This window comes from Caretta caretta, chromosome 2 (assembly GCF_965140235.1).
Source record: "Caretta caretta isolate rCarCar2 chromosome 2, rCarCar1.hap1, whole genome shotgun sequence".
Taxonomy (NCBI): Eukaryota; Metazoa; Chordata; order Testudines; family Cheloniidae; genus Caretta; species Caretta caretta.
Window position 1 is genome coordinate 210,324,189 of NC_134207.1, and position 26,661 is coordinate 210,350,849.

Here is a 26,661-nt window from a genome sequence, read left to right on the forward strand (position 1 = left end):
CATCATCTGCCACATGACAGATTTTGTGATGAAGAAATGTGCCTGAATTAAAACATTCAAACACTGAGATTCCTGGTGTTTTTCAGATATCGAACAGCCCTCACAGTTTTCTCCATGAATGAAGTAAAGTCTCGGAGGATGAGATAGGTGCTGATTTTCTCTATCCATTTTTTATTTGACTTCAGTTTTGCAAAAAGTGTGCTCTGGGTAGCTGGGTCTGGCATGATCACTGCATCAGGATTTTTCACCTATGAAAAAGAAAATAAAAATACATTGGTTACAATACTATAAAATGCTCTTGATGGACAGGATCTGCCTTTATGTGTGTGAAAAATGTAAAAGATGCTTACAAGAAAGCACATGGTTTTCTTTGCTATACTACTGGGTCAGCAGATAGTCTGATGGGGCTATATAACCTTATTTATCCCCACTGTAATCTATGGTACTTGAGTTTCATTTGTAGCCTGTACTACTTGTGCTAGGGAATCTTTTTCGGAATCTGACCTGGCAATGGTTCTATGGATCTACTTGACCACAAACTAACAACAGGTGAGCAATAGGCTATGTCCCAAAGTCATCCCCATACTCAGTAGCAGCTAGGGCAGTTTGGCTGTATGGGTGGTCCAGGCCCCACTTCCTAATTGGGAAGGCAGACTCTATTTCTACTCCCCAGGACGTCTCATCGTTCCCACAGGTACAGGTTTTACTTGTGAGCTTTTTGTTAGGCATTATGTTTAGTTCCAGCCAATTCAATCAGTTTCTCACTTTCATGAAGCTAAAGTCTCACTGAGTTCATCCAGCTATAGAGCAACACAAACAATTGCCATAAATCAATGTTTTCAAGATATACAGGTGAAATCAATGGTCCATTATCTTTCCATAACAGGACTATTATTCTAGGTTATCACTGTGTGGAAAAAGTTCAGCTCCCATTTATCTAAAAACGATGAAAATAAATACTATACAACATTTATTTTATATATACAAATGGCTTTTCAAGGCATTAAAAAATAGCTTGTAGGAAATAATGGCCTATAGTTTCCATAATTCTTGATCCTGCAACACTCACTCACTTAAGTGGTTCTTATTCAGCCCGTAGCTCCACTGACTACAAAGAATCTATTCACATGAAGAGCTATTAGTGCAAGTAAGAATTGCAGGAATGGAGTGAATTTTAAAGAGTTACATTTCAAAGTATTGCAAGACATACAAGCACAGCTAATGTGTCCTTTCAAGGTATTGCAAAACATCCAGAACAGCTATTAGAACTGAATAGCATTTAATTTTCTGAGTCCACAAATATTCAGGCTTTTGTAAAATGTTACGGTGTTATCAAATGTGATGCAAAAAGCAAGTGTTTCTCTGTAGGTGGCACTTGTTATTCAGCCAAGTCATTAACCTATAGGTTGTGTTTATCAGTAATTCTATAACTTGTACATTTGATTTTAAACTGAAAATTTTTAATCATATCATACGATCCTGCATGAAAGCTGGCTTTTATGAGATTTTAAATATTTATATTGTTTGTTAAAGGTATTCTCTAGTCTTTCTCTGGGTCACTTTAAGAGTATTTGTTTTTTACTTCAGTGGGAGTTTTGGGCATGAAGAGACTGCAGGATTGAGTCCTAATTCTACAACTACTAGGAAAAAATTAACAGAAAGCAGATTTATCTTTTGTCACCAATCCAGCATCTACTTTTTTGTGTCATTTGCAAAATAATGTGGCACATTTACTTGCTAGAGCTGGTGTGCAAATTAGAGATAACAATAAGCTGTAGAAAGAACAATCTAATTGTCAGAAAATATTTGTAAAATCTGTAATTTACCATTGATATCCTTTCTGATAAATATTGAGAGCATGGATTTGTGGAGCCAGCCTGCTTCCATTGTAACCAATGGGATCACTATCAGTGTCTACGTATTTTTCAGAGCATAATATTTCTGTCTTCTTTTCAAATCAAAGTCAAAACAATTATGTATGGGTAAACATAAAAATAACTCACCATCTGCCTCACAGTATTTGCCAGATGCTTTGTACCATAACATATGGATTCCACTTTTTGCTTTTCACTAATAAATGTTTCTCGTACATATTCCAGGTATGTCTGAAATGTAAAAAGTCCACTGGAGATTCCTCTCAAGCATTTTTCCTAAAATGAGAGAAGGGTAAGGAAATTACTTATTGCAGAAAACATTATTTGATGAAAATATTGTTTCTATGTATCAGTTAACTAGCTAATGTTTATACAGTGCTTCAGTGAGCTTCAGATAAGGCCCTATGTATGGGGTTATTAATTTATTATAAAAGTTATTGATTCCTTGCCTCATTGAATCCAGAGAGTAGACATCCATCTTTCTCTGTGATCTTGGGGAGGTTCAGATTGTTTTGGGCAAGCATCTCCATACTGCTGTCACACACAGTAAACTTCTCACACATCTGGGAGTAGATACAGAGATTTTATTACACCTTTATCACATTACCATTTCCCAGGCAAAAGGCACTGTATAACTATGTCAGTAGAAAGGCCTTGTGCATTACTGAAATCTCCACAAAAATGTTTTTTTAATCAGCTTTTAAAATTATTTAGCAGAATAGTCAAATATGTTGTCCTAACTAATTAGAAATCACTGTTACATTTTCTATGCTTTTCATAATCTCCCATCAGAAACAATTTGCACTAGTCTGTCTGATACACAGCATGGTTACACTAATGCAGATTGGTATGTTTTCTAAGATGTATGTCTCAAATATTTGCTCCTGTAGAAGGTCAGGAGACTGCATGTCCTGTAAATAAAAATGCTCTGGGTGGCTGTGCATTGTGCCTGCCTACACTCACTCCACTTTTGACAAATATCTTCGTGGCCCATGAGCTTTTCAGGACTAAAAGGAATTCACTTCCATGCTCTCTTAGGCCTTGCCCATGGGAAACCAGCATAAGCCACCCTGCAGCCCAATCAGACAGAGAGGTGGCCAATTCCATGGCCAAGCTCAAGACAAATGACAACAATATCCCAGATAAAACAGCTGGAGGGAAGGAGAGGCATAAAACACCAGATAGTCCCCTTTGCTGTTAAAACCTGCCAAGTGCAGCAAAGAACTGACTAACTCAGGTTGGGATCCCAGTCCCAGCTGCCTCCGTGTATTACCCACCTCGTCCTTCAGCTTGGCCGCTTTGCTGTGCAGCAGCCATGCCAGGGATTCACAATCAGGCAGCAAGGGGCTTCTGGCAAGCGAGTCCAAGGGATCATCAACAAGTTCCTCTTCCCCGGAGGAATCTGGGAGGGGGACAGCTTTGGTCCCGACGAGCAATGTCAGGGCTGCCGCTGCCAAGAGAGAGTCTGAGAAGAGGAAATAGACAAGGGAGTGGAGTGAAATCCTGCCAATTAAGTTACACACACTGTCAAAAAGACAGTGGGAGAGACTAGCTCACTCTGCTGCTGAGCATCTGTGTTACTTACATCCCCGAAGATAATTCATTTCCTTCTCTTTTTTTCCCCCCTTTGCTCTTTCAAAATAGTTGCTGGCCAGAGGGCTGGAGAGCAGAATGAGATGCAGGAATCCCTGATCTTGGGCATATTTATATTCATTGCCACTGGTCACTGGGAAAATCCAGTATTAGAAAAAAACTTTTTTGTCTTTTGTTGTAATGAAAACTGTTATTGGGCTTCTAATGAAGGGGAGGTATAGGATACTATTGTGAAACACTTCAGGAAACTGAGCTCATTATAATAATGAATTAAGGATGGAAAAATAGTAATAAGACAGAAACGCCCCTGCAATGTGTTCTGGACTACAGTAAATGACTCAAGCAGCAGGCTTCCATCACTTGCTCTGGATACTCGTTTCACCCCTTTTACTTGGCATTAAACCAAGGGTGCAGCTATCCCAAGAAGCAAATACATTCTTGGGATAAAACAGACATTTAATAATTATTATGTCATGTGCAGCAGAAGCAGTCATCCTTTTAAGGGAAAGGAAGCATAATTTAATTCCCTAAATAATTGGTAGACCATTCAGAAAAAAATACAACTCATAAAAATATACAAATAAAAAAAGACTGTAATTCTCAAAAGGATGAATTAGATGGTAGATGATGGATAGCAGTGAGTATCAGTTACTGTTAATTATTTTTACAGAATCCAGTAGTGTGGTAGGCATGTCAAAGTACATTTAGGCCTGCTATAAATGAGAAAATTTTGCTGGTTTAACTAAATGGCTTGAAAAATTGATTTAAGTTGGTTGAGCCTAGTGTGTGGATACTCTTATTTGGGTTCAAGAGTGCCTTATAATAAAGTGATTTTAGCTAAATCAGTTTCTAAAGAGATTTGTTGAAATTGGCACAGTTTTTTCATGTGGAGAAGACCATAAAAACACATTTCCTTCACTAAAGACAGTAGAATACCAATTGAAATTTATTAAATATCTTTGGATGCTTTTCTACATTTTCAAATATATTGATTTCTATTACAGAATAGAATACCAAGTGTACAGTGCTCACTTTATATTATAATTTTTATTACAAATATTTGCACTGTAAAAATGATAAAAGAAATAATATTTTTCAATTCACCTCATACAAGTACTGTAGTGCAATCTTTTCATTATGAAAGTGCAACTTACAAATGTAGATTATTTTTTTACATAACTGCACTCAAAAAACAAAACAATGTTAATCTTTAGAGCCTACAAGTCCACTCAGTCCTAATTCTTGTTCAGCCAATTGTTAAGACAAACAAGTTTGTTTACATTTACGGGAGATAATGCTGCCAGCTTATTATTTACAATGTCACCTAAAAGTGAGAACAGGCATTCGCATGGCACTTTTATAGCCAGTATTACAATGTATTTACTTGCCAGATATGCTAAACATTCATATACCCCTTCATGCTTCAGCTATCATTCTAGAGGACATGCTTTCATGCTGATGATGCTCGTTAAAAGAGAATGCATTGATTAAATTTGTGACTGAACTCCTTGGGGGAGAATTGCATGTCTCCTGCTGTTTTACCTGAATTCTGCCATATATTTCATGTTATAGCAGTCTCGGATGATGACCTTGCACATGTTGTTCATTTTAAGAACACTTTTACTGCATATTTGATAAAACACAAAGAAGGTACCACTGTGAGATTTCTAAAGCACTTGACCCAAGGTTTAAGAATCTGAAGTGCCTTCCAAAATCTGAGAGGCAGGAGGTGTGGAACATGCTTTCAGAAGAGTTAAAAGAGCAACACTCCGATGCAGAAATTTCAGAACCCAAACCACCGAAAAAGAAAATGAACCTTCTGCTGGTGGCATCTGACTCAGATAATGAAAATGAATGTGCGTCGGTTTGCACTGCTTTGGACCATTATCTAGCAGAACCCATCATCGGCATGGACATGTGTCTTCTGGAATGGAGGTTGAAGCATGAAGGGACATATGAATCTTCAGTGCATCTGGCACATAAATATCTTGTGATACCAGCTACAACAGTGCCATGCAAACACCTGTTCTTACTTTCAGGTGACATTGTAAACACGAAGCAGGCAGCATTATCTCCTTGAAACTTGTTTGAACGATTGGCTGAACAAGAAGTAGAACTGAATGGACTTGTAAGTTCTAAAGTTTTACATTGTTTTATTTTTGAGTGTAGTTATTTTTTTGTACATAATTCTACATTTTTAAGTTCAACTTTCATGATAAAGATATTGCACTACAGTACTTGTATGAGGTGAATTGAAAAATACTCTCTTTTGTTTCTTACGGTGCAAATATTTGTAATAAAAACGATAATATAAAGTGAGCACTGTACACTTTGTATTCTGTGTTGTAATTTAAATCAATATATTTGAAAATGTAGAAAATATCTAAAAATATTTAAATGAATGGTATTCTATTATTGTTTAGCAGTGCGATTCATCGTGAGACGAATCGCGATTAATTTTTTTAATTGCTTGACAGCCCTAATAAAATATTAATTTACTTTCTATATGTATCATGGGAGAAGTGAGTGTTAAGGACGGACAATGCTTCCCTTTTCTTCAAAACATATTCAGCTGTTCTTACAAAAAGTGCTACAATATTTAATGTCATACTGGCAATTTATAGGAAAGTGCATTGTAGTAATTGTACATAATTTGCTGCAGTGTGGAAATGTGGTCAACAACCCCCTTGTGGCAAAGTTCAGAGACCACCAAACCCATTTTTACTTGACCATAAATCTGACTGGAGCCATCTGAACTCTAGTTGAGAAGCCAGAGCAATGACCTTCTGTGACACAAAGCCCTCCGATACCCCCTTAATTCATAGCATTAATTTCATATGATCAATGCATATATATAAATGTAACACTGACATTATATAATCTAATCTAATGTATCAGAACATTAGAACCAGATCAGACCGGTGGCCAGATGGTATTCAGTCTGGTATTCTCTCTCTGAGACTGGCCAATTCAGAGGAAGGCATAAAACACACAGCCACAGGCATGGACAGTTATGCCTAAGAGGAAAGTTTCTTACTAATCACAGACAATAAGTGGTTGATCTGAAGCCTGGAAGTTGAGATCCCTTATATATATTTTTTGTCCTACCTAGTGAAATTGAAGGTATTCTTATTTTTCATATAAAAATCCAATATTTTTTTAGAATTATTTTAAGCATTTTTCTTCATTACTATCTTATGGCAAGGAGTTTTGCAGATTAATTTTGTGTAACATGATCAGTGTTTGCAGTGGTGTTGTAACCATGTCGGTCCCAGGATATGGAAGAGAGACAAGATGGGTGAGGTAGTATCTGTTACTGGACCAACTTCTCTTGGTGAGAGAGACAAGTTTTAGGTCTGGGAAACTTAGGGCTTGTCTTCATGTACCATGCTGCAGCTGCGCCACTGCAGTGGTTTAGTGAAGACGCTGCTAGGCTGATGGGAGAACTTCTCATGTCAGCATAGTTAATACACCTCCCCGAGAGGCGGAGAGCTTCTCCCATCGACGTAGCTGTTTACATGGGGATTAAGTTGGTATAACTACGTCGCTCAGGGGGGTGGATTTTTCACACTCCTGAGTGACATAGTTATACCGATGTAGGTTTAGTGTAGTCGTGGCTCAGTGTATCACAGCTAAATGCAAGGTGGCAAATATTGTTTAGGATAAATAGTTAACACATATTTCAAGGGACCATATCAGGTGAAATGGAGGCCATCTGTTATCCGTACAGTAGAACATAACACCTACATGTTTATAGGATAAAAACTCCGTAAGGGTGGGATTTTCAAAAGTACTCATTGTTGGCCTTACTCAACTCCGGTGCAATCAATGGGAGTTCTACCATTAATTTAAATGGCTGCAGAGGTAGGCCAATACTAAGAGCTTTTAAAAACCATACCCTAGTCCCCCCTGCCCTTTTTAACTACTGATGTTCACAAAGGTAACTCTGAATACAAATGTTTTTTTCATAAGGATGAGGGGAAGTGTGGGTTACTCCCAAGGTTGCTACCCTCAGAGGAAATGGTAATACCATCGGAAAATTCTAAAGAATGCTGAGGTGTAGGAGTCAGAGCATGTCAGCTGTCAGATGCATGCTTAGAAGAAGCTCAAACAAGGGTGGAGATAGAAAACAATGCTAATGTCAGCAAAAGAAGGGTGTCTGCTAAATGAGTAAAATAAATGGATAAATAATTGCCATTTCTGTATAGAAAAGAAGTGATTGAATAAAGATTTGAAAAACTACTGCTAGAGCTGCTATATATTCCACTCTACTTTATTTACATTCTGTTTTTAAAAAAATCTCCAATATTCTACAGTAATGATCCAAACCACTACAGTTTGGGATGTGCTTATTGCATTATTTGAGCCTATTACTATAGGATACCATAATACTTTTAATAAAAGTAGGAATGCTACTAAGCATGTAGTTTTGTGCTTCTATAGAGAAATCTGTTCAGAGTGTGGAAGAGTCCCTCCATCATTTGTAGCCCATGAAAATTGGGATCAGAATAAAGAATGAACAAATGGCATATACATGGCTGACCGTCTCTTGAGAGGGAATTGAAGCCAATTTCACTGACATAGTTTTGATTTATATTCTCAGATAGTTTCCGCAGCATTTATACAGGACTTCTGTGAATATTGAATTAGGGGTCCTTGCACCCTCAACAAGACAAACTTCTTTCTATTGAGGAGCCTTTGTGCTTATAGTCCCTGAAGTTGCAGGTCCTGTTGGTGCCCAGAGCTGGTTCTCTTCCTCAGTCTTCTGAGGATCCATGGAAGCTAAGTATGATAACCTCAGCCAGAAACTGCCTCCATAAAAAAATACCGAGCTTCAAGAACTGGGAGAATTTCTACTCCCAAGTATTTCCAAATAAATCTCCGTTGGCTCTGTTGGGTGCTATTGAATGAGGCAGCATTAAACCAAGGTGCCTTCTGACACAGCTGAAGTAAACAGGTCCTTTACTGTCCTGTCTTAGCACAGTTCATAGCCAGAGGGATTTCTTCATTTGAAAATGTACACCAAAGGATTCCTTTTCATTAAGAGAAGTCATTTTGCTGCATTGCATTTTACTTGTTGATTATTTGCCAGCTCTTAGGGGAACTGCAGAGGCATTTGGGATTTTTGCACAAAAAGTGCAGGGGAGTAAACATTTTTCTCCCCTTTTAGCACATTCTCATCATTTTAAAACCACAGGCCTAGTGAAAGACAGTCAGAAATTTCCTCTCTGAGCATTTCAACCAGCCGCATATGCAAACTGTTTGGATTCCCTTGCTTGTCTATGTCTGGATGGTGGTGTTATGAGAGAAGCCTTTAGTTTGGGAGAGAAGTCCTTGGTCATCTTAAAGTTTGTACGGTGGTTTTCCAGATTTGCCTGCTAACTCAAGAGGAGAATTTTTGTCATTCATTCTTCTGGACAAGTTCTATGTTTCCCCTAAGCCAATCCTGTTTTGTAGGCTACTGTAGATGAAAAAAGGCCATAGAGACAACTACTCTCAGGGAACACTGGGCAATTTAAAGAGACTGAGTTTTGTAATGGAGTGCCTCTCAAATCAAAGTTGTCACAAAATCAGAGGAGGAGAGTGTTTAAGGGATGATAGATACCCTTTTGTAGACTCTCAGGCTACAAAGTGCTTTCTAGTGCCAGGCTAATCAAGTGGTAATCGTGTTACAGTCATTTTTGCTCTTGAACCACTTGTCACGGAGGCTAGGTCCACAGTGGGAGCAAGTTTTGGCAGTACAGTTGTATCTACAGTAGGGCTTTGTCCAGCACAGGTCAAGGCTCACACCTCTTCACAACCCCTGTCCCATCTAGCTATGCCAGCAACAATTTTTAAGGTAGACTTGGCCTGATGGTTACAATTAAACATCATGCATCTATGAAGAATGCTAGAGAGACCTGAGAAAACTAAGTGACCAGGCAGCATGATGGCAGATGAAATTCAATGGGCAGATCCTTAGCTGATGCAAATAGGCATAGCTCCATTCGTTAGGTAACTGGTTCAAATTCAATCCAGGTCAGTATTGACAGAAGCTGATAACATCTGTATCAGCAGGCAAAATGAGTTAATGGTTGCTGTCTAGTTCTTAGTGATAGGTATCCATATAGTCAAAGTATAATAACAATTGGTGCCCCTGACAGAGGCTAACATTGGGATGGGCAATGGAGATAATTTAATCTCCTCACCTATGCAGATGGTCGTTTCAGGATAATATTTGTGCACATTGGCTGAGCAGCATAGCAATCTCCAGGGCTGTCCATCTTTTTCATGATTATGAAATTCACACACTTCTTAAATGCCTGCCTCTAAGATGCAGTGTTGTTATAACTCTTTTACATTTGCTATCTGGGTATCTGCTTTATACCCTAGTATTCAGTGTTGATTTTCTGATCATTTTTGGCTTATTCATAATGACTATAAGATCACTCACTGAGTCATAAGACTTGTTTGTCAAAAGGCCCCATTTTGTGAGAATTGCGTATGAATAGTGATTTGTCTAGTTTCCATAGGAAGTAAGCCCATCATTTCCAAAGAAACAACTCAGTTAAAAATAATCCGACTTCAAGTTTCACTTGTCTTTGAGAAACCTTTCAGTTTCTTCTTGGGATTGCTTTGTAAATATAAAGTGTTAGTTCTGAAAATTTGTGACAAAGAGAAGTTGGGAGGGCGAATGTTGAGATGAAAGACAAACAAGGACAATGCAATCAATATAAATGTGGGCGATACAGAAGTTCATCTCAGAACAGTAAGCATTTTTTATTGAGAAGACAATTAGATTTTTTATTATGTATAGTTTATATAACACTTTACATGTCAGTGGCACTTTACAAAAGGTCAAGCTCTCTTCCCCCAAAGAGCTTACTCAAATCGAAAGGAACATAAAAAGCATAAAAATATGTGCATTCACAGACACTTCTAAGCACTGTGATTTCACTCTTGAGCATTTTCACTGGATCCACTGCATTCAGAGTTGCAGCTTCCCTTTGCTGCCCACACACTGATTCATTTCTATATAAAATGCATTTTTCCTAAATTCCCCAGGTGTTTAGTGCTTTATAAGCTTCAGTTTGTTTGTGCCGTCTTGATTTTGAGGCAGTCATACTTCCTTTGGGGCATCCACCTCTTACAAGTGTATGTGTATCAGTCAATATTTCTTTTTAAACTCCTTTTCTTTTTTAAAGGAATGCTCACCTAACTTTCCTAATCCTTCTACCTGGCTATAATTCCTATGTCCATTTTACATCCTAATTATACTGTTTGCAACTTTTCCACTTACAGAATATGCTTGCTGAGTTGCCATCAAATGGCACCTATACGGTCTGTGTCTAGTGATATCACCAGTTTTATTCACATAGAGCTCAATCCTCTATCTTTGAAGTCAGTGGGAGTTTTGCCACTGACTTCAAAAGTAGAAGAATCAGCTCCATAGAACATGATCCAGAGCTCACTGAGGTTAATGGGAGTCTTCCTATCCAATGAACCTTGCATCATCCTGCAGTGCAAGACTTTATTTCCCATTTCCTTCTCTTGTTTGCTTTTATATCTACTGCCAAGACAATGAGATGATGGGTTCATTTAAATGTCTTTCTTATTGTTATTTCAGCTCTTTCTGGGAAAGGGAATTATTGTACAAGACATTACAATGAAACAAGATAAGCAGGATACAGATGCACACTGCACTGCAAATTCAAGCTACAACAAAGAAAAGTGATTTTTTAAATTATCCTTGCAATTTTAAACCTATAGCTAAATGGATATATGTATAGCTGGATTATCACCTCTAGTTTCTTATAAGAGAAAAGCCTTCAATTAAACTTTAGCACCTTCCTATATAAAACCACAAATATGCTTCATATAATTAACAGACAAAAAGAGGGAGGCCAATGTCCTCATGAGTTACATGAACAGAGACCAACCAGATATGAATAAACTATTAAGAATATTATAATACTAATTCTATTTTGGGCATGCATTCAAGAGTTTTTTAATTATTGTCAATTTTTCCATATTTAAAATATCTTTAATGTTATTGAACCATTTGAGTAGTACGGAGCTGGATCATGTAGAATGTGGACACCATTTTATTTTATTCATATATTCAATATTTATATAAGTTTTAATAAACTGAATACATTGGAAAACTGTGGCAGGATAATGTAATCATGTTCAATATATTCCCTTTTATCCCAAGGAGACATTCCTATTCATTAGAAGTGATTTAAATTTTCACATACTAAAAAGGGAGAAAATTGAAATAATTTTTTTGCTAATTTATTTTCCCATTTTGACCAAATAAAGTTGCATGGAATTATTTGCATTTTGGAATTTGAATGAAATTTTTCATTTCAAAACGTTGAGGGCAAACGTTTCTGAAAATATTGAAAGAAATGCCCTAGTTTTCAACAAGCTTCAATGGTTAGAATTTGACTAAACTGGAAAAATCACTTAAGATTTTGTTCAAGTGTTTTCCAGAGTATTTGTCATTTACTAGCTGATAGTGTTCACAACATCACCCCCACGACTAACATTATAAAAATCAACAATGGTAATATAATGTGCTTTCATCTCTAAGGCTGATCTAACCTATTCTGGGGGCCAAATTGGCCCCAGCTTTAAACCATTTTAGCCCCACTGCCCTGAGCTAGGCATATCTCAGTTGGATGATCTAAGCCTTTGTTTCTAGCTAAATTTGACAGATGAGATCCATATCTCTGCTCTGGCTCCTTTATGCCACTTAAAGGGCCAAAGTGGCATAAGAGGATGCTAAACTCCATGTCCAGCTTGGGAAGGATTTTCCTGGTGCTGGTACCATGGAGGACGGCTATAAGGCTGCTCTGGGAGGACCATCCTAACAAACCCTACTGTAGGGGGGATGCTGGCTGAGAGGTTGGGGCGAGAAAGACATGTCGGGGCAGTGCCAGAGTACTCAGTGATGCAGTGATCCCAGGAAGGAGGTTCTAACTTAGACAATCTTGTCTCTCCTGCATCCTTATGGGCCGCGTGTCCTGTATTGTGCCTCTCACCCGGCAAATCAGAACTCACTCTTCCTTTGAACCAGTTTAGTTAAAGGTGTGATTAAAACACAAAGGCCTGTGTGAGCATTAACGTTCCCTCTAATTTTTTACATCTGTGTGCCGAACGAATTTTGTTATGTGCACCAATATGGAGGTGATGTGTTGCGGGGGGTGTGGTCGAGGGGTTCAGAGTGTGGGAGGGGACTCAGTGGCGGGGCAGAGGGTTGGAGTGGGGGGGCGGGCTCTGAGGTGGGGCTGGGGATGTGGGGTTTGGGGTGTAGGAGAGGACTCACGGCTAGGGCAGAGGGTTGCGGTGTGGAGGGGGAGGGCTCTGGCTGGGGGGGCAGGCTCTGGGCTGTGTCAGGGGATGAGAGGTTTGTGGTGCAGGCTGCCTCAGGGCTGCGGCAGGGAGAGAGGACTCACCCCAGCCCTCTCTCGACACAGCAGCCTGGGGCCAGGGGAGAGCGCCTCTTCCGGCCAGGGCAGCACCGGGGCCAGGGGAGAGGACTTGCTCCCCCACCGCTGCAGCTCCGGGGCTGGGAGAGAGGCACCTCTCCCCAGCCACAGCAGCTCCAGGGCTGGGGGAGAGGTGCCGCTCCCTGCCTGCATAGCCCTTGATAGCTTGCTGCATAGCCACACAGCTTAGCGGTAACATGGATGGGCATTCTTCCATGTGTAAAAGCAGGCTTACTTCACTTTGTCTGAAAGCTACGTCTGTACTACAAAAAATTATGTTTCACATTGAGACATCTAACTGAATGTAAAAAGAAAAGGAGTACTTGGCACCTTAGAGACTAACAAATTTATTTGAGCATAAGCTTTTGTGAGCTACAGCTCACTTCATCATAGGTCTGTAATCGAGTGACCAAAGAGATTGAATTGTTCTCTGACTGGTTTTTGAATGTTATAATTCTTGACTTGTGTCCATTTATTCTTGACTTGTGTCCATTCTATTCATTTATTCTGATTTGTGTCCATTTATTCTTTTACATAGAGACTGTCCAGTTTGACCAATGTACATGGCAGAGGGGCATTGCTGGCACATGATGGCATATATCACATTGGTAGATGTGCAGGTGAATGAGTCTCTGATAGTGTGGCTGATGTGATTAGGCCCTATGATGGTGTCCCCTGAATAGACATGTGGACACAGTTGGCAACGGGCTTTGTTGCAAGGATAGTTTCCTGGGTTAGTGGTTCTGTTGTGTGGTGTGTGGTTGCTGGTGAGTATTTGCTTCAGGCTGGGGGGCTGTCTGTAAGCAAGGACTGGCCTGTCTCCCAAGATCTGTGAGAGTGATGGGTCGTCCTTCAGCATAGGTTGTAGATCTTTGATGATGTGTTGGAGAGGGTTAGTTGGGGGCTGAAGGTGACGGCTAGTGGCATTCTGTTATTTTCTTTGTTAGGCCTGTCCTGTAGTAGGTGACTTCTGGGTACTTTTCTGGCTCTGTCAGTCTGTTTCTTCACTTCAGCAGGTGGGTATTGTAGTTGTCAGAATGCTTGATAGAGATCTTGTAGGTGTTTGTTTCTGTCTGAGGGGCTGGAGCAAATGTATCAAAGAGCTTGGCTGTAGACAATGGATCGTGTGGTGTGGTCTGGATGAAAGCTGGCAGCATGTAGGTAGGTATAGCAGTCAGTAGGTTTCCAGTATAGGGTGGTGTTTATGTGACCATAGTGTCCAGGAAATGGATCTCTTGTGTGGACTGGTCCAGGCTGAGGTTGATGATGGGATGGAAATAGTTGAAATCATGGTGGAATTCCTCCAGGGCTTCTTTTCCATGGATCCAGATGATGAAGATGTCATCAATGCAACACAAGCAGAGTAGGGGCATTAGGGGACGAGAGCTGAGGAAGCGTTGTTCTAAGTCAGCCATAAAAATGTTGGCATACTGTGGGGCCATGTGGGTACCCATCGCAGCACTGCTGATTTGAAGGTATACATTGTCCCCAAATAGTGAAATAGTTATGGGTGAGGACAAAGTCACAAAGTTCAGCCACCAGGTTTGCCGTGACATTATCGGGGATACTATTCCTGACGTCTTGTAGTCCATCTTTGTGTGGAATGTTGCTGTAGAGGGCTTCTACATCCACAGTGGCCAGGATGGTGTTTTCAGGAAGATCACCGATGGATTGTAGTTTCCTCAGGAAGTGAGTGGTGTCTCGAAGATAGCTGGGAATGCTGGTAGCGTTGAATGAACGATAAAGTGAGCTGTAGCTCACGAAAGCTTATGCTCAAATAAATTTGTTAGTCTCTAAGGTGCCACAAGTACTCCTTTTCTTTTTGCAGATACAGACTAACACAGCTGCTACTCTGAAACCTCTCTGAATGTAAAATCCTAGCAGACAGAAAGAACACGTAGATTTTACCTCAGTGTAATTAGTTGAGGTCAGCCCCAGGTGGGGAGGGGATCTAGGGTTGACCTCAATTAGCTACACTCAAATAAAAAATACCTCTGTCTTGTCTCCACTAGGATAGCTATCTCTATATGAAAATACACCTTTTTTTTCTTTCCAGTAGCGAGATAGCCAAATCAACTAGGAACAGGTTTAAGCTAAACTGAAATAAGCCACTCTTAAGGGAAGTAAGTGTCCATTTAGGGGTTTATGTCAGTTTAACTGAATCAGTTTAAAAACTAGTTTAAATTAAACCTGTGCAATTTACAGGGGATATGTCCTCAATTAACACAGACAATGGCTTTATTCTCAGTCCTTGATACTGTTGGTTTTATCGTTCTTCTATAGTTCCATTATGTTTTTCTCAATAAATCCTCTTGCTCTGTATACTGTGGTTTAGTTGTAGTTTTCGGAAAGTGTTACCATCCTTTAAGCTTCCCATTTTATGAATGCTGTATTCACAATCTCACCTAGATCCATTTTAATTACCATTTTATCGGATATGAACTACTTTATATATATAATCTTGGTGTCTTTGGTTTTTACCAAATTCCCATTAATAAATAACCTTTATTAGGTACCATAAGCTCCTTATCAGGTTATTCAGCTCCCTTGCAATTCAGTCTCTCTCTGTCTTTACTAATGACCAACTTTTATAATTTCATGCCATCTGTAATGCAGTGTTGTTGTAGCCATGTAGGTCCCAGGATATTAGAGTGTCAAGGTGATCTCTTTTATTAGATCAATTTCTGTTGGTGAGAGGGACAAGCGTTCTGCAATGTCATATATTGTTTAGTCCTCTTCTAGGTCATTGGTATGTCTTGTATTTATTTATTTGGCTTAGTTCTTCTTTTTCTGAATAGTACTGAGAATAGAAGCTAGGATATAATGAGGGCTATTTTTGTCCATCATATTCAAAATGACACAGACTGCCTGTTTCTACATAGAAAATGTTTTGTGGATATGTAAAATGCAGAGTACTACAGAAAGCTCTTTTGTGATGTCATGTCTAACAATGTTGCAGTAGTGAAGAAATATCAGACTTTGTTTCTTTATCCTATAGTGGGATGTGGGAAGATGGTTAATATCAAATTATGATGATGAAATTATTATCATAACTTCATATCATATCTCGGTAACTAGGAATGTAGACTGTCAGCCGAAATTTTTTTACATATGATATAAAATGGTCATGCTGCTTCTTTTAAGATATAGAGCAGTAATAACCAACAACAATGGATCAAATTCAGTCCTGGTAAAAGGGGGTACAACTTCATTGCATCAAGCAGAGGCACTATCTGAGTGAGCTTTAGCTGTTAAAAGCATAATTTTGGTAGATAATATTTTGCAGGCTCTGGATATATGTTGAGGATTTGTGTTACAGTATTTTGGGGGAGAAATATTGTTTAAAAACAACTGATATACATAACTGAAAAACAGTTTATTTGCATGATGTTTTTATTGTTGATGATATGAATCCAATGCCATCATGATGGACGTGTTCTGGGGCTCTTGTCATTGCCATTGTACAATTGGCCTCTGAATGTTGCTTATGAATCATTAAATTCATAAATCTCTGAGGCTGTGATGCGATACTTATGGTGGTGGTGCCTGGTACAGCCTTGCTATTCCCCTTGGGAAGTGGCTTCTTGGTTGGTTATCTCTGGCTCTAAGGAAGGTCTCACTTTTGGTGGGGAAATGTCTAGAGTAATATATTCTCCCTATTTTGGTAAATGAGTGTATTTTGAACTGAATTTTGCAAATAGTGCTTAGATTCTATAGTGAAGAGAGCTTTATAAATGTGTCCAGTGTAATAACATGGTGATAATAGGTTCTGCGGAAAGTTATGTTGGTAGCTGTCATGCTTCACTCTTGGTTACTGCTGAATCAAGGCCACAACATGGGTTTAGATTACCTTATAGAAGGGTGATCTTGTGAACAGAGCTCTGGTTTTGGAGTTGTGAACTCAAACTCAGGCTTTGTGTATAAACTTGGGCAAGTCACCTAATCTACCTTGTTCTTCAATTCCTCAACTGTAAAATGAGACTAATATTTCCCTGCCTCCCAGGGGTGCTGATTCATTAATGATCATGAGGCACTCAGATACCTTGGTAATAACGGCAATATAAATACCTAAATAGTCTTAGGCTATTTACACTACAGACCGTACAACTGCACAGCTGCGCTGCTGTAAGATATCCTGTGTAGCTGCTCTATAGTGACAGGAGAGAGCTCTCCTGTCGGCATAATTAAACCACCAACTATGTCGGCAGGAAAGCATCTCCCGCCAACATAGCGCTATCCACACTGGCGCTTTTGTCGGTGAAACTTATGTTGGTTGGGGTGTGTTTTTTTCACACCCCTGACAGACAAAAGTTTTACCTACAAAAGTACTAGTGTAAACATAGTCTATGTTTCAGAAGATGCTGTCTCTGTAATCAGATTCAAACAGAGCTCCTGACAACTTGCTTTTGGCAAGGATGGGGCATTAACCCTGGCATTAATCCTGGGCAAATTCCAACTTGATAATTATGTTCCACCTACTTATCTTTCCTACATATAAAATTCTTTTTCACTTCTTTTCATGTAGCTGGAATGACCCCATTTTCATGGCAAGTGCTGCAATCCTCGTATATCAAATGCCCTCACAGAAATGTGAACTTTAATGAATCAGAAAGCACTTTGAACTTCTCAGAAAGGTGCTGGAGAAGTCCAGATCATTCTTGTTGTTTTTCATTGCCTTAAAACAATTAGTGTATTACATGATGTTATGTATTTCTGGGCTGAAAAACATTTAAAAATATAGACTTTTCGTTACTTTAGAGAGGTGCAAATGGAAGAATGGTGACAAAATGCAGAGAATGTTTAAAAATTTCTGAGCTGGTTTTAAAAGGATATGTTAAACTAGGAGAAACCCCCTGACTACCATATATAATTATGGCAAGTATGATGTGTAGTGGGAATAGAGCTCTCCTTAATTCGGTATGCAACTCAAAAGCCTCAGGCATCACACCTTGCTGCTGTTACTTAGAACGTGGTCCTTGTTATTTTATGAGGGCACAAACTTTGGGAATTCCACACTCTAAAGTAGTTTCTCTGCTTGTCAGGACTGCTTAGAAAGAATCATTGTGAGAGGTGATTATTTTTTTTAAATGTATCTGGCAGCAAAGCCTGTTTTGTGTATTTCCTTTAAGAGTAATACATGTTGAAAAATATGAAACAAGAGCAAAGGCTCTGTTCATAACTACATGCACTTCTATGGGAGGCTAAATGATGCTTTTGTTTCTTGCTCCACAAAATGCAAGATCACATGGGAAATTTTTCCGGTTTGAAATTTCACCATAGTTTATAAAATGTAAAATTGCTATTTTCCAAATGCTTTTTAACTATACAATTAAAAGAGAGGATTTCTTCAATAGTTTTTCATAACATAATAGCAGGTAATGTGGAGGGCCGTTACTATCTCAATTTCCCTTGCTTGTTTGTTGTAGCCTTCTGTTATTTTCTGTTTTATACTAATCTGTAAGCTCTTTAGGGCAGGGTCCCTCTTTTTATAATCTATTTGCACAGTGCCCTGATTTGTGTTCGTGGCTCAGAGGGCAATACAAATAATAAGTAAATAAATAAAGTCAGTATTTTGGTGCTCTAAAAGGGACAACTTTTCAGCTGATCTCAAACCAACCTCCAAGTTTTGCTCTTGCAGGAATGCATCTGCAAAATTGCATGTACACTTGAAATTGGGTATGCAAATCGGGTAACTGGTAGCCCATTTGCCATAGTAATAGGCACCTTAACAACAATGGAGATTTACATTGGTGCAACTCCACTGACTCCGATGGAATCACTCCTGACCTTACATCACCGTAAGTGAAAGGAGAATCAAGCTCAGAGTGTTGCAGGCACAAAAAATAGTCTGTGCCAGTCTGCAACCTAAACAATTGAGCCCACAACTGAAAATTTGATGCTAATTTGAAAATTTGACATGGCTGCAGAGTCCTCTAAAAAACCTACAACTTTTATAAGAATGAACCATAACTTCTGGAAATCAGAGCTTTAAAAATGGGCTTTAGCACATAGATGGATGATATCGCAAGAACTGTCTCCATTCTCTGACTTGCTGGGATTCATTGTAGAATCCTAAGCCTCTAATTGTTAAGGGAGAAAAAAAATGGCTTTTTCTGGCATCCTGTGTTATAGCAGCCTTAAGAAACAGACCAGATTTTTTGATGTGTGTGTGGGAGGGAATCAGTCTTCAGATTCTCTAGAATTGCTATTCTCTTAACCATCCCTTAAAACTGATTTCATACTTCTTTTTTCCATTATGTGTTTATTGGGCAAATCTGTGGGTGTTTTTAATATGTTTTGTTGGAAATATACAATGAAAATGAATATTCTGTAAACACAAGAGTGAAAGGCCAGTGGCAGGTGTAGGGGAAGTTGATATAAAACAGGGACAATGTACTGTAAAACTAATTTAATGAGTTGATTCTTCTCCAATTGTAGTCAATGGCAAAACTCCTACTGACTTCAGAATGAACCTCATGTGGTATAGGGAGGAGATACAAAGGGAAAAAGTTGGAATAACCCCACTCTCCTCCCTTACTCACCACAGTTTATTAAATCTCTGCTTAACTTGAGCTATTTATCATCATGCCTATACAAAAATCTCTAAACAAGCAGTAATGCAACAAATCTTAATACATGTTGTCATAACCATACAGCTAAGAGTAGCCTAGAATTCCTCCTTACCTGTAAGGGGTTAAGAAGCTCAAATAACTTGGTTGGCACCTGACCAAAAGGACCAATGGGGAAAGAAGATACTTTCAAATCTTGTAGGGGAGGCTTTGTTGGTGTGCTCTCTGGAGAAAGCAGAGAAGCATCAGGTCCAAAACTCCTTCTCCTATAAACCATCCTGTACAAGTCTCTGATATTAGAAAAAGAGTAAGTAAATAAGGCAAGGCATGTTAGATTACCTTTTGTTTTCAACTTGTGAATTTTCCCTTTGCAACAGGAAGATTTATCCCGTTTTTTTGTAACTTTAAGGTTTTGCCTAGAGGGGAATCCTCTGGGTTTTGAATCTGATTACCCTGTAAAGTATTTACCATCCTGATTTTACAGAGGTGATTCTTTTACTTTTTCTTTAAATAAAATTCTTCTTTTAAGAACCTGATTGTTTTTTAATTGTTCTTAAGTTCCAAGGATTTGGGTATGTGTTCACCTGTAGCAATTGGTGAGGATATTATTCTCAAGCCTTCCCCAGGAAAGGGAGTGTAGGGTGTGGGGGAATATTTTGGGGGAATAGGACTCCAAGTGGTCCTTTCCCTGGTTCTTTGTCTAAATCACTTGGTGGTGGCAGCATACTGTTCTAAGGACAAGGTGGAATTTTTGCCTTGGGAAAGTTTTTAACCTAAGCTGGTAAAAATAAGCTTAGGGGGTCTTTCATGTGGGTCCCCACATCTGTACCCCAGAGTTCAGAGGGGGAAGGAACCCTGACACATTTAACTAACTATTCATAAACATATACTTTTTTGGCTACTGTACAATAAAATATGTCCAATTATGTCAGAAAAGGATCAAATGGTATAGTAAATTTTGAAGTCCTCTTGTTCACCATTCCCACTGGTCAGCTGAGCTAATGCAAGAGTGTCACTGCCTGATCCTTCATCCCATCTTTGAATTAGTAGAGGTTCATTGACAATTTGGCCCTTAATATTATTTCTAAACAAGTCATAGTGTTCTTGCAGATGAATATAAATGATTATGTGGAACTGAAAGATTTAAACACCATGACCACTGCCAGTTCTTATTAATATTTGTCAAACAGATTCAGTTTCCTGTGAACTAAAGTATTTATGCAGTATACGGCAATGCAAGTAGAAAACCAGTAAAAGCTGGCACTACATGTTTCTGTTAGTATTGGTGCTGAGAGCCTCAGATTCCATTCACTTCCCCCATCCACCCATTCTTATACATGAATCTGTATTTTGGAGACACTTTTGTTAAGTGTTGGGTCTTGCCATAAAGCTGCTGGGGTAAAATGGTTCTGATGTATGCAAGCTGAAAGTATAGACAAGTGAACTAGAAAAATAAATATGCCAAAAAGACAGGGACAACTTCACAACTGGAGGTGGCTTGAACCAATCTGTGGACCTAAACATCCCTGAAACTTGAAAGTTTGGATCCAGATAAGAGACAGCCCTTGCCTGGAAGAGCTCACGATTTAAATTAAGGCATAAGCTTACATAGGTGCTGGAACTAGAGGTGCTGGGGTTGCTGCCACACCCCCTGGCTTGAAGTGGTTTCTATTATATACAGGGTGTACAGTTTGGTTCAATGGCTCTCAGCACCCCCACACTATAAAAATGGTTCCAGCACCCCTGTAAGTTTAAGCAATTGCCATGATCAATAGAAAGACTCCCCTTAGCTTCAGTGGGCTCTGGGTCAGGTCCATGGGAAAGAAAGAGGGAAGGAGGACAAGGACAACACTAATAAGAACATGTGGTTATCATCTAGGTATGCCCAGAGCCAATCTACATATCACGTCAGATAGGGGTTTTTTAACCTATAGGAAACATCTTCAAAAGTGCCTAAGTGTCTTAGGCTCGGAAATCACTTTTAAAATAGAATTTAGATTCCTAAGTCACTTAGGTGCTTTTGAAAATTTTACTAATAGGTAGATATGTGACTATCTACCTAACCATGATCACTTTTCACCTTGTCACTTTTCTCTCTTGTGGCCCTTCAAGACAATAGCTCACTAGAAGGCAAACTCTGTCCCACTAGCAGACATCATGGCCTCCTCCTGCTTACCAGAGGATTAGTCTGACTTGACATTTCTTTTTTTCCAAAGAAGAATGTGCGTATCCAAAGTGGGGCTCCAGAAGGAGATAGCTATTAGTTCACCAATGATTTTTACACTTTTATCAAAGCCCCGGAACAAACCATAAAATCATCACTGATACAGTTTGCAGGTGACACACAAACTTAGGGGGAGGAGGGAAAGAGGCAGAGGGGAAGCTGGTAAATAATGAAAAGGACCCATCACTGATTCAGAGTAATCTACATTGCTTGGTAAACTGGGCACAAGCAAACAATATGTGTTTTAATACGGCTAGATGAAAATGTATATAGCTAGGAACAAAAAATTTAGTCCATACTTACAGGATGGCAGTCTCTATCCTGGGAAGCAGTGACTCTGAAAAAGATTTGGGGATCATGGTGCATAATCAGCTGAACATGAGCTCCCTGTGTGATGCTGTGGCCAAAAGAGTTAATGTGATCCTGGGATGCATAAACAGGGCAATCTCAAGTAGAAGGCTATTTTATCTCTGTATCTAGCACTGGTGCATCTGTTGCTGGAATACTGTGTCCAGTTCTGGTGGCCACAATGCAAGAAAGATGTTGATGAATTGGAGAGCCACCAGAATAATTAAAGGATGAGAAAACATGCCTTATAATGATAGACTCAAGGAGATTAATCTACTTAGCTTAATTAAGAGAATGTTAAGGGATGACTTGATTATAGTCTGTAAACATCTACATGGGGGAACAAATATTTAATAATGGATTTTTCAGTCTAGAGGAGTGTGATGAAGGGAGAAATTGCCTGCCAGCATGGCAGAGATTAAAGAGAGCCATTGGACCAGCTAGCTGCACCCTGTTACACCTGCAGCCAATGCCAGGCCTGGAGCAGGGAAAAAAGGGAAGAACCTGGCTCAGTTCAGGGCTGACAGGCGAAGAGCAGGAGCTAGCTGCTTTTCTTCCTGAGGGGAAGGATCACTAGCTTGCCAGCCAAGGCAGCCACCAGGGAGTAAGCACTGTCCCTATGGCCAAGGGAGACTGTGGAGGAGACCTAGGAGCCTCTGGCAACTGAGGTAAGTGGGTGACTGAAGGGCACAGGTGCTGACTTTTGTTTTTCCTGGTGGGTGTTCCACCCTCGCTCGGCCTCTTCCCTTGAGGCCCTGCCCTTGCTCCACCTCTTCCTGCTCCAGCTGCATCCCCTCCCCTGAGGTGACCCCGCTCTCTCCGCTCTGCCCCCTCCCATAGGCATAGTTTGACTGCTATATTTGGGGAGGCAAAACAGGGGTGTGCCATGAACGTGCACACTGAAGCCGGTTCCCTTGGCTCACTGCCTCTCTCCTCCTGCTGGAGTGGTACCTGGGCTGCTGGTGCTGCGGGGCAGGGGAGATGGGCCAAGTTAACAGGGGACCCCAGCTGCTGCCTGAAGCCATCCTGGCACCGGTTGCAGCAGCGATGTCGCTGCTCTGGTGCTGCTGCAGCTGCGTCCCTGCTGAGGCTGCTGTTGCTGTCAAGCAGACACCACAAGCCGGGCACCTTCTTACCCCAGCCCATTCCCGTGACCCCTTCTCTTCCCGATGCCCTCCCCACAGTCCCTTGCCCCATCCTCTTCTCTGCCCGCTGTCCCCTCCCACTCTCCCTGCCCACTGTCAGTGAAAAGTATCTTTATGTTATTCCACAGTAGGCCAAGGTCACTGGGCAGTCTTTCAAAAGAGATTTTAATGTTAGTTGTAGGTTATTTATCCTCTCTTCCAAATGGGTCACTCTTTGCTTACGTAGCATGTGTTTCAGTAAAATAGAGGTAGTTAATGTGAAATAGGGAGCCCTGCTGTTCAGCTGGGGAATGATCTCATAACAATAGGAGACTTGCCTGTGTCCTCAAAATAGCTACAGTACAGATGGCAGCTGAAATTGATTCTAGATGTGCTCAGTTTCATCAGAAAGTGAGTTAGAGAATAGAGGTGCCGTAGTGTTTTGTTTGCAACTTGGTGGTGGTGGTTGTAACTTGGTACCTATGACATGTTGGATATTCAGAAGCCTGCATTGGCTGCATATCTATGATGGCATAACTAACCTTTGCAATAGGATAAACTGCTCTCTGTGTCTCTTGCTTTGTCCTACCGTGAGTGACTTCCTTTCTTTTATTACACTTAGACTATGAGCTCTTTGGGGCAGGAACTGTCTTTGCTACCTGCCTCTGCAGGGCTTAGTACAATAGGGCCCCAGTCCTTAATTGGAGTTCCAAGGCATCACCTCAAGTCAGATGATAATAATGACAATAATCCTGAACTGCAACTCCTGACATCTCTAATATTGTCCTCAGTGAAAATGTTGCCCCCTCCCAACACTCAACAAAAATGGGTGCTTCCAGAAACAACACAGTGTCAGTGGACGTTCATTGGCTGATTCTGTAACCTCTAATCCCCCTGCTCAGCAGAAGTGAAATCAATTTGACAGCTGGTTAGTTTCATCACCACCTCCTCCCTCTCTCAAAGTGCTCAGATGAGCCTCTCAGATTCATTGGAGCAGGATGATAGCAATGATTGTTAGCATATATGTAGCATTTTATATATTCAGAGCAGCAGGAATTAACTCTCTACCTCCTCTGTGAGGTGGATAAATAATAATACCAACTCATTTTATACAGATTGAAACTGAGATGTAGTGAGGTGCTTAGTACCGTTATTTCTAATCCTGGCTCTGAGACTGACTTGCTGAGTAGCCTTGGGCAAATCACTTAGTGGACATTTAAGAAAAGAATCTGGCTAATTTTGAGTGACTCAATTTTTGAGTGACCCAGCTCAAGACACTGAGGTTTCTTTCAGTTATTTTTCATTTGATTTCTCCAGCTCCTATCAAAATATACAGGTTTCAGAGTAACAGCCGTGTTAGTCTGTATTCGCAAAAAGAAAAGGAGTACTTGTGGCACCTTAGAGACTAACCAATTTATTTGAGCATAAGCTTTCGTGAGCTACAGCTCACTTCATCGGATGCATACTGTGGAAACTGCAGAAGACATTATATACACAGAGACCATGAAACAATACCTCCTCCCACCCCACTCTCCTGCTGGTAATAGCTTATCTAAAGTGATCACTCTCCTTACAATGTGTATGATAATCAAGTTGGGCCATTTCCAGCATAAATCCAGGTTCTCTCACCCTCCGCCCCCTCACATACAAACTCACTCTCCTGCTGGTTGTGTGTGTGGTTTTTGGAAAAGGGGTGGGGGGTGAGAGAACCTGGATTTGTGCTGGAAATGGCCCAACTTGATTATCATACACATTGTAAGGAGAGTGATCACTTTAGATAAGCTATTACCAGCAGGAGAGTGGGGTGGAAGGAGGTATTGTTTCATGGTCTCTGTGTATATAATGTCTTCTGCAGTTTCCACAGTATACATCCGATGAAGTGAGCTGTAGCTCACGAAAGCTCATGCTCAAATAAATTGGTTAGTCTCTAAGGTGCCACAAGTACTCCTTTTCTTTTTATCAAAATATAGTGATAAGTTTTAGCTTACATTAGCCTTGTAGTTCTGCAAATACTTTTGCATGGACTTAACTTTAAATGTGTGAGCTAAGCACTGACGTCCTGGGGACTACTCGTGTGTAAAGATGAAGAACACATGAAAGTGCAGGACTGGAGCTCTGTTACAACCAGGCTTTTTCTGGGGGCTGCATGTCTGAAACCCATACATTTCTCAGCTGTCATTAGCAAAAAGAACCTTCCTGCCATTCACTGAGCAGACAACAAGGACTTAGCTACTAATTCCAAGAGGCAGAATTTTGCAGAATATGTCAGGAATGTGTTAAATGCTTCCTGAAAGTAATTGCAACCTCTCCAAAAGCCTGAACCCGAGAGCATCTCCAGAGAGCGTGAGGCAAAGAAGTAACCTTGCGCCACTTGAGATAGTAATACTGTGGAATAAGCGAAAATGTTTAGGCATAAGAAATCATTTGTGATGCACACAAAAATTAGTCTGTCTGATCCTATTACATCTAACCATTACATACGTAATACTTATGGCCTGTGTCCATTCCTCTCAACTAACTTCTAATTCTGTTCCTCTGCCTTTTTTTGTTGCATCTGACCAATGGTGGGGTTGAATCCCTCTTAAACAATTCATGGTATGTACGTATCAGTTTCTTTTATTGAATACCATTGACTTCACAATTAATTTTTAAGGCTAGTATATTTTATTCCAGAGCTGGAGTAGAGGGTTAGACTTCTTTTAAAAGGTGGCTTCATGAGAGATTTTATAGGTGAAAGAAATGTGTGTGGATCCTTTCTGGTGTGTAGATTTTTTTTTACTGAATAAATTGTGCATTACCTGGAAGTCTACAGCATGTCTTCTCTGGTAACCTGCACACAGAAGGGTTAAGAAATGGTTCTTAAGATAAAGTCCTATCCATGTTACAGACCAATTTTGAGTCTACTCATTGCATGTCTGGTTTAACTTGCCAGGCAGAAATTTCAAATTTCCTACTAAGGTAGATTATAGTAATTTAGGATATGTCTTTAACGTAAGATATGGGAATTCTATTCAAAATAGTATTTGGAACTTATAAAATGGGACTTATTAAATGTTAATGGAACTAAATCCCTGTACACCAGAGTGAAAATGTATCTGTAAAACTAATATTACATAGGGACTGATTACAGAGGGACAGACTCACTGACATCAGTGAGATCTTTGCCATTGATTTCAATAGTATCAGGACTGGGATAATGCAGTTCATCATCTCTTAGCCTTTTTCCGTAGTTTAAAACTGCTTTAGCTACTGGTTCCATAAAAGCAGTGACTATAAAATTTGCCTGGAAAACTCATTAAATGGGCTAATGCAACTGGGATTGACAAACATCTCTTAGGAAGGCAAGTGATTTCAAGGGAAATTGAAATCTAGGGTACTGTTGGCCAATCTATCACCTGCATTCCCACAGTAACTGATTTTTTAAGTACAAGTTCCAAAGATGAAACTGCAAAGCTA

At 39.9% G+C, this 26,661-nt stretch overlaps 1 protein-coding gene across 1 annotated transcript; it reads right to left on the reverse strand.

Annotated features, from left to right (window-relative positions):
- Window positions 1–23,227, reverse strand: IL6 (interleukin 6). Its single transcript, XM_075124747.1, has 5 exons — window positions 23,005–23,227; window positions 3,152–3,339; window positions 2,324–2,437; window positions 2,004–2,150; window positions 1–248 (listed from the first exon to the last, which is right to left on the reverse strand). The coding sequence occupies exons 1-5, from the start codon at window positions 23,225–23,227 to the stop codon at window positions 57–59; spliced, it is 864 nt and encodes a 287-aa protein (XP_074980848.1). The 3' UTR covers window positions 1–56.
- Window positions 23,228–26,661: the final 3,434 nt, after the last annotated feature.

What these genes read in the sequence shown, in the direction of transcription:
- IL6 (XM_075124747.1), bottom strand. Translation starts at nt 23,227, where the DNA reads ATGGGCTGGGGTAAGAAGGTGCCCGGCTTGTGGTGTCTGCTTGACAGC. An exon ending in CCAGCAGGAGGAGAGAGGCA is followed by an intron (nt 3,340 to 23,004) that starts GTGAGCCAAGGG and finishes TCCTCTTCTCAG; the next exon opens with ACTCTCTCTTGGCAGCGGCA. An exon ending in CAAATACTGTGAGGCAGATG is followed by an intron (nt 249 to 2,003) that starts GTGAGTTATTTT and finishes TCTTTTTCATAG; the next exon opens with GTGAAAAATCCTGATGCAGT.